Genomic DNA, 8869 nt, shown 5'->3' on the forward strand with positions numbered 1-8869 from the left:
AAGGACGTTCTGAAATTATGCAGAATTATGCAATGAAAATCCAGTGGAAATCCTTTCGCCTGGCTCTTGATGGCATGAATTCTACGCACACACTAAGCTTACAACAGATAGCAAATGTTATGCCTCTACAAGAAAGATTTCGATTACTCTCCAATTTTTCATCTAAAAAAATTCTACGTTTTGAGAATAATTCGACCTTACGTTTCATTTACAAGTTTATATCACTCGATTCCTCTCCTTCCTTCTCTAAAACTGTTACTGACAAAATTAGTAACTTCAACATTTTAAGAACTGATTTACATGGCTTATTCAAAATTCCTCTTGGCTCTCAATATTTTTGACCTGTACTTAAATTCTTACCAGCGAGAAAATTTACAGCTACTCCGACAGAGGTACACCACCGCTACTCGAACTTGGTCGATACCAAATGGAAACATTTTTGAGTTATCTTTACTGATGGATCTAAGACCGATGTTATAGGCTTTTGGTTTCCAAATATTAATAGAGAAGCTTACTTCTCAAATCACCCATGTAGCACTAGATTTTCGGGTGAATGTTTTGCAATTCTAGAAGCCATCCGCTGAGCGAGTACTCAGCCTCAAAAGAAATTCATTATAGTGTCAGACAGTAAATCTATCTTATCCGCTTTACAATGATATCACTCAGCTAAAACACACCCCTACATATCAGAAATCAGATCTTTACGTTATAACCTCAAATCTGATAAATTTTATTTTCACTTTCTCTGGATGCCCAATCACAAGGACATTGTTGACATTGCGGTCACGTCACATTATTTGTCTTACTAACAGGCTGATGTTCAATCACACGATATGTAATGATCACCTATTCAAAATTAACATAGTAAACAATTACTTATGCACATGTGGGGGTTTTACAATCTCCTGAGTATATCCTATTTGTCTCTCTGGATGGTACTACTTCTATTCACTATTCCACACTTCGCAGATTTTGTACACGTGGTCTTCATGATTGCAGCATTCTTGATATTTTGCGTTCTCGCAATATAACAGCTTAAATCGCTTATACCTCATTTTGACGGCCTATGATGAGCCTACTCTCTTTTACACTTTTTTGCTCGCAACACCCATCAATTCCATCGTATAGATTTTTATACTCATATACCACATTACTTCCTGTCGGAATTTACTCCTCGCTGTTCTGTTTCATCCTACGTGGCGGACGAATAATATGCGTATTTTAATAGAAACTATAAAAACAATATAACGTGGCGGACGCAAAACACGCAAAATTAATTAAAAAAAAACTTTAATCAAATAATCACTAAAATAAAAAATAATAATATTATATTCCAAATCAACTTTACTAACCCCTAAACAAAGAACTCTGTGTTCACATTGGGACTTTTTTAGACACCTCAGTGAATTTTCGGCTATTAATTTGCTGAACAACAAAAAAAGAAGAAGAAATCGCTTGTTGTTTACAATAGCATACGTTAACAATTGCCATACCACCATAACTTGATATCCATCTTCTGGATAGAACTCCACGCATAACTTTTTTCTCTATAATTTTTATTGCCATTATCAACCTGAAGCTCTTAAGAATATTTTGAGTTAAAAACTCATAATGTTGCTTTATATATAGGCGGAAATGGACTCTAAATGGCTGAATTTTCTACTAAGCCAACTGAGGCTTGTGAATTACGAAAATGAATACGAAACTATGCGTTTATTGTTCGATAAGCCGCTTTCATGTAAATTGGTTTGCAAATCGGCCCAAGATTTGTTAGAATCGTTAAAACGGAACGAAAATTATGAATTTTTGTTGAAAGATAAGCAAACTAGGGTAAGAGAAGCAGCAAATCTCAGAAAAGAAGGTAATGATTGTATGGCAGAGAAAGAAAAACCGAATAAAGTGTTAGAGGCATGTCGTCTTTATACGGATGCAATTTTCACAGCAATTGGCGTGGATAACATGGAATTATCACTGGGATATGCAAATCGAGCTTTGGCACTTCAATGTTTTGGTTACTATCAGCAGGCGTATGACGATTGTGAGTGCGCTTTAGAAATTGGCTATCCGAAAAAGCTGTATCCTAAAATTATTTGTCGTCAAGCATACTGTGCTCTTCAACTGAATAACGCGGAGCTTTTAACAAAACATCTTAGCAGTTTGGAAAGTATGCATTTAAATGAAAATTTTCGACGGCAAGAGCAAGAACTAAGGGCCAATTTATGGAAATTACAAAATCAAACTGAAAAGACGAACGGAAATGTTGAATTGATATTGAAGAATCGAGATTCTCAGGAAATGTAAGTGTAAGCATGTTTCTTTATATGAATGCATACATGAAATATATTAACGTAATACTTGCAGTGTTAATACATTTAGTGAAATTGGACGGTATATGAGAGCTAAACGACTTATTAAACAAAATGAACTTATTTTTTCGGAGCGAGCAACAGCTCTTGCTCCCATAGGTTCTGCCATTCAACTTTGTAATCACTGCGCAAAAACTAGTTTTATACCAATACCTTGTCAGCATTGCCGTGGCCGTGTTGTATATTGCTCTCTCGCTTGCTTGAAAGCCCATAAAAATATTCATTTGCACGAATGTTCGGCGTATCAGATGCAACTATTCGCTCATGTAGGCATTGCCCATTTAGCTTTACGGATAATTCTTGACAATGGACTACTAACAATTCTGGATTTATTAAGGAATAAACAAACGACGAAAGCAATCTGGACTTCGCTAACGGAAGGTGGCGATGTTTGGAGTAATCCTACAGCTGCATACAGTGAATCCTTACGTATGGTTAGTCATCTAAAAAAAATGGCCCTTGAAGACGTTAAAGTATTCGCTGCAGTATCGCATCTCATTGTCGTTTATTTAAGCAGATATACAAGCTTTTTCGATTTGCTATCGAGCAACCATCGCTTTAATTGCAATTGGGAATTAATTGTGGCTGCATTAATTCTTAAACACATTGGTCAATCGATTGTCAACGGCCATGTTTGCACAGTTATTAGGCCAAAGATTTTTGAAAATTACTCTCTAACCGAATACCATCTTTTAAATGAGGATCTATGGGAAAAGCCGTGGCATTTAAGACGAGGTTATCTACATCGATTTGCATATATTGATGATGTGGCCACTTTAAATTTACCCTATACAAGCATTTGCAATCATTCATGCCTTCCGTTATTTCAGCCAAAATTTTCAGGCCGTATTATAAGTGCATATGCCATGCGCGATATTAAAGAATCTGAAGAAATTACCAATTGCTATACGCAACATAGTCGTGTCGAAAGACGTCAAACAAGACAAGAAATTCTAAAGAAATCTTACCATTTCATTTGTAAATGCGGAGAATGCATGCGCCAAGAAGGAGACGATGATGTAGTAAGTATGAAATGTGTAGCGAAAATTTTTTTATTTATACATATATATATCATATATATATATATATATCATATATATATATATATATCATATATATATATATATATCATATATATATATATATATATCATATATATATATATAAATTGCGTTTTTCTTAGAATCAATTTCATCAATATCGCTGTGATAATGAGAAATGTCGTCATGTATTTGTTCCGCAAACACCGTTGAAATGGTGGCAGAGGAAAACTTCAAACGATTTACAAAATATAAATGTGTTATGCGCGGTTTGCGGTTCGCGCCAAATGTTTAAATGGTTCTACGACTACCAAAAGTTGCTTACATCTCTTAATTCTCCATTGACACGGCTACGTTTATATCAATTATATCAAAATTTAGATGAATATCTGCTTGCCTTCAACAGCTGTAAAGCTTTTATGGCGTCGAAAGCGGTCCAAGAAATTTTTAAATTTCTTAACGGTAAGTAAATATTAATTTAAATCGTATATGAACAATACGGATGGAGAGTAGAGTATATCTGGTAAAATACGTCCACTTCCCTTTCGGAACTGCATGCGCTTGTCGGCATCTATGTACACCTCGTTTGTCACTGGGAATTTCTCAAAAGGTCAGTGGTTCAAAGCTTATGATGACGACATATTTTTGACCTTCGTAATCTTTTGTAGCAATTCGTCCCGTAAGGAAAAAAACTTTTTGTACTTAAGTGCGCGTAATATTAGTTGCTAGCTATTCGCTCTTTTCTTATTTTGCACGATTTGTATGCAAAAGGTTAAATTCAAAAAACCCACACCTGGCTTGAATCTGAAAGCCAATTCTAAACCGTCATTAGTCAACTAAAGCTTGCATTCACTGTGTGGCACATTTTGAACACAGATATCGACAATCGTAAACTTTTCTTTTTATATAGTATCACTGTCCAAAAAACCCTTAGAAATTCTTATTGCGATAAAAATAAGCTTTATGTTAGATCTATCACAAATCGTAAGTTATTCTAATCAGCTTTCGAACTTTCGCCTTCTAGCTCTTTGTAGTTTCTCCCAAAAGCTAGAAGAGTAGTAGGTATTCACCATAATCATTTTACCAACTAAATGTATACTTGCCAAATTTTAATGGTTCCAAGGATAAGAAAACGCATAAACAGACACAGACTCCTATGCTAATTAAGAAGGCCTATGTTTAGTAACCATCTTTTTAGTTAATAGGGGCGCGTAAAAGTAGATTCCTCCCAAATCTATTTATTTCAAATTCCGGTTTTGGTAAAACACGAGGCAGTTGCTTTACGTTTCAGATAAAACACGAAGCGCAAAACGGTATAATGACTTTTTTTTAGTATTTTTGTACATTCTCTATGTGTTCAATGAGTTTCTCGTGATATTATTCCTGAATAACAAAAACAAAAATTGCTTCCGGTCTAGTTTGACAACGCATGCCGATCATCCAATGATAGTCAAAGATTACTAATTACAATCAATTTGGTTTTTCCAGATGGATCTTTAAATGAAGAAGACTACAAAAACCTTACCCGAATGATCAAATATTCATTGGAATACGAAACTTATACATCAGGTTCGAGTTGCATTTCTTACATCTGCGAAATGACTTATCTGTGGGACATTATCGCTTTGGGAAAATGGAAATACGAGCACAAGGATATGAATTCAATCTTCAATGAAAGTCTCATCGTACTTGGGGACGAAATGTTTCTTATATTTTCGAATTATTACAAAGACTTCTTAGTAAAATCTTAAACCAAGAACTTTAGAAAAAGCCATTTCACTGAATTTGTTTAAAATTTATTAATAGCATCAATTATAAAAATAACATCTTTGGCTAGTGGAGTCGCGTTACATTCACTTTCTAGATAATTGACGCACTCATCTAACTACTTGCGGTGCTCACTGCAATTGTTTGTGTTGATAATGCTGTGATGGACGACGAACTGTGTCAGTTCTACGCAGAGATCGCAAGTCTACTACGCATCTTTAAGGTCGCTCTCCGCAAACTCTTTTCCGTTTATATCTACTTGAAGCGCTGGGGGTGGGGGCGAGGGGTCTTGGCGCTGAAGCACTGACGGGCTGATAGTGGATCAGATAGATGGGCATAGATGTTGATTGATTTGACTACATTGCCTAGTGACGATACTAGGGCTAATATACAGCGCTTATATCATCGCGCAGCTAACAAACGTCTTTAAAGCAGTATGAACATCAACATTTACATTTTCCGGAAATCTTTCATTTTGATATTTTCTTATATCGTATATGAATTTGCGTTGTATGATTAAGTGGACGTTTGGCGTAATCGTGTGAGAAAAAAAGTTAGGAGACTGGGAAATAGCTTACATTGAATTTAGCAAGGGCGAAAACAGTGGCAATACTCGTCTCAGTGGAGAAGGTATAGCAGAACAATTTTTGGGAAAACTTGAAAACAAAAGGGTTAGAAAGTAATGCAATTACTAGATAAAAGTCTGAAAACGCAAAGTAATATGTAACATAATTAAAGCTAAGTGCATTTAATCTATAAACACAAAAGAAAAAGGATACACCGATAATTCATTGAGATTACAATATCCAATTAAAACTTTTATTATTCGTTGCTTTTAATAAAATGAATTTTTTTGTTGAAATAGTTTCGTATATGTTTTATATCTTTTATATTTATACATTTAAAATGTGTGTGAGTAAATATATCAACACTTATACAAAACTATATGAATTTGTCGGTTGTTCAATACTACTTGTTAATTAATTTTTAAAAATGTTCTTTGTGAAATATTTTCGGCTGTTTTATATACTTTAGATATGTATATGTTGTACGATTACAGGAGGAAATGTGGGTTTCAGTATGTGAAAATACTTTGCTAGGCGTATTTTTTTTTTTTTCTTAAATTAAATTATAGTATTTAAAGCTACTACATAAAACAGATAACATTATATTTGAACTTATATTGTTTTTCATTCGATCTCATTTTCAGTATAATACTGATTTACATTGAAATTATTCGAAAAAATAATTTTTTTTTTGGTTAAAATATAAACTAAACATTTTAAGAAAAAATCGAAGAATTATTTTAACTATTTCAAATAACTTTAGACAACCCTAGACAATAAAGCTAATTTTTAAGGCACAAACGTTGCTTGTTCATTATCCCTTTTAATGGGGTTCTGTTAAATGTGATTTTCGTCATTTCGTAATCATAAATAAATATTTATTTTCCTTTTAGAAAACAAAAAATCTCGATTACGAACAAATAAAACATTCAGATGTGATCTAACAAAAGCTGTAACATTTCCGGCATATTGTTTGCTACACAATAGTGCAGTAAACATGTTTGGGCATTGTTGTTTGTTTCGTTGACGTGTATCCGTTCACTTTGAAATTATTAGTAACTATAACTGCTCATATTTACGCATATTATAATATAATATTTCAAATAAAAATATTTAAAAAAATATATTTTTCAATTCATTGTTTACAACGCTAACACCATTTTTACAGGCAAATCACGCTCTTTGCATCAAATTTTTAATGTTTCATGTATTGTTTTCCTTTCGAAATTGTGAAGGTTTTTTTGGCCTACTGCCGGTTCCGCAGTAACCTTTTCGCGAGAAAAAGTCAAACTGCGCCGCCACAGTTGACTGTATGCGTTTGCCGATCTCGCTGTCCGCCATATGTTGCAACATGCATGTATAAAACATTTTATATGCTTGGTGGAATGCTTTGTGTACCTTCGCTTTCGGGAACGCCGGTTACAAGTATTCTGAGGAGAGGATCCAGTTGTCCTTTCGCTCCTTGATGACAACTCAAATTTAAAAGTGATATAGTAAGTAAGTAAGTTTTTCGAATGACATTTGCTTAACTCTTGCATAAATTCTGAATAAAGTTTACTAAAATCCTTCCTCTACCGTTTAAGACATGCATTCTTCTTTTGTTTTGCCTACTTTCAAAAACGTCCTTACGGAAATTAACTGAAAGCATTAAGCGAAATTCAAACTTGCTCCTTCAATTACTGTTCTTACCTCAGCTTTGGTACAATATGAGAAATATGCAAAAAAGTTGACAAAAGCTTGCATCCAATTAACACCGATTACTAGTTATTAGATTATTAGTTGTGTAACATTATACTTGAAAAAGCCCATAAAACATATGAGCCCTACAGAACGAACTTTTTATCTGATTCGGGACAAGTACTTGTCAGTCAAAACAAAGTATGACAGTTTCGGACAAAAATGAGTTTCCGAGTAAAACTTATTCCATTAAATAAACATGCCTTCAACAACCAACAAAAAAGGAGCAATTCGAAAAAAGGTTTATGTCAATAATTTATAAGTGTTACTGTTTAAAGGTCGGATTATTTTCTATATATTAGAGGTCGTTGATAGTGCAAACAAATACTTTAAAGGTATAACAAAATGGTAACAACCACCTTTATTTTATTATAGTATTGTAGCAAAGACATATAGGAAATTACAATCACTTTAATGAATTTGAAATCAAAACTGGTACAATTGTACCTAAGCCTGAAGAAACATTGAACATAATTGTTCTGGTAGTTATTAAATCTACAATTTCGCGAACAACACAACTAAAAAAGCGCGGTAGTGTTAAGTTAGACTATCCCATAGCCGTGCGCTAGTCAAAACCAACAAACAAAGATAAACAGCAGGTTGGCGCTGTCGTGGAAGAAACTGAGCAAAAAGCGATAACAACTATAGCAAAGCTCATGCAATCTGAAGAAGTTTCATTTAGTGCGGCTGTATAAAAGCTATGACAATTCCATATTAACGTGTGGTCCGATCTGTGGGTAGTTATTACGCTGAAAAAAGTTAAGGTTACAAATGTCCTTAAGAAAGCCGGTATGCACTGGCGAATATAATTATCGCATCTTACCGTTACCTGTGTGGCAAGCTTTTTGACAAAGTACCATATAGCCAGAAAGCTTTATTTAGAACTGTAGTAAAGTGTTTCGGATGCTTTCAGCTTAAATACCGATAACCTGTCAGCTTTGAGAGTAGAAATCCGGGTCTGAGGATGAAATTTTATGTTTTTTACATCAGGAACTAGGACAACAACGCGAGAAAGCAAGCGGTAATATTATAATGTCTGATTATAATTAAATTAAAAGTAAACTTAATTAAAATATACCAACTGAGATAATTGTTTTCGATTTTCTATACTGTCGAATAAAATGAGGCAACCATTTATTAAGCATAGGTTTGTTTATTCAATTTTCTTTATAGTGCGATCGTCGCATTCCGCAATATCTCAGCAGGCTCCGCATTCCGAAGGCGAGGGAAGGTTGGTATTCTTCGGCGTTCGAAGCGCTGCCGTCTATGTAATCGCACCCAAGCAGGCGGTCTACCGAACGGGTATACGTTGCCTGCTTATTCGTATACATTTCGTGGAAGTGCATCCGTTGAAAAACCAAATGTTTGGCTTGCTAACTTCGTAATTTACATC

General features: G+C 34.3%; 1 protein-coding gene across 2 annotated transcripts; it reads left to right on the forward strand.

The window, feature by feature from the left end:
* Positions 1–1503: 1503 nt before the first annotated feature.
* On the forward strand, positions 1504–6823 carry LOC119640973 (SET and MYND domain-containing protein 4). Of its 2 annotated transcripts, XM_038039378.1 has the most exons (5): positions 1504–1861; positions 1943–2297; positions 2362–3388; positions 3550–3868; positions 4895–6823. In XM_038039378.1, exons 1-5 carry the CDS (start codon positions 1636–1638, stop codon positions 5155–5157), a joined length of 2190 nt encoding a protein of 729 aa, XP_037895306.1. In that variant the 5' UTR covers positions 1504–1635; the 3' UTR covers positions 5158–6823. The 2 variants fall into 2 exon arrangements, with proteins under 2 accessions (XP_037895306.1, XP_037895305.1); XM_038039377.1 differs by having other exon boundaries at positions 1504–2297.
* The last annotated feature ends 2046 nt before the right edge of the window (positions 6824–8869 follow it).

The sequence above is a fragment of the Glossina fuscipes genome, unplaced genomic scaffold, assembly GCF_014805625.2.
Source record: "Glossina fuscipes isolate IAEA_lab_2018 unplaced genomic scaffold, Yale_Gfus_2 133, whole genome shotgun sequence".
Lineage (NCBI taxonomy): Eukaryota > Metazoa > Arthropoda > Insecta > Diptera > Glossinidae > Glossina > Glossina fuscipes.

Excerpts from the sequence above, each read along its gene's own strand:
- LOC119640973 (XM_038039377.1), top strand. The coding sequence starts at position 1,636 with ATGGACTCTAAATGGCTGAATTTTCTACTAAGCCAACTGAGGCTTGTG. Across the intron at positions 2,298-2,361 it reads AATCGAGATTCTCAGGAAAT|TGTTAATACATTTAGTGAAA; the intron begins GTAAGTGTAAGC and ends TAATACTTGCAG. Across the intron at positions 3,869-4,894 it reads AATTTTTAAATTTCTTAACG|ATGGATCTTTAAATGAAGAA; the intron begins GTAAGTAAATAT and ends TGGTTTTTCCAG.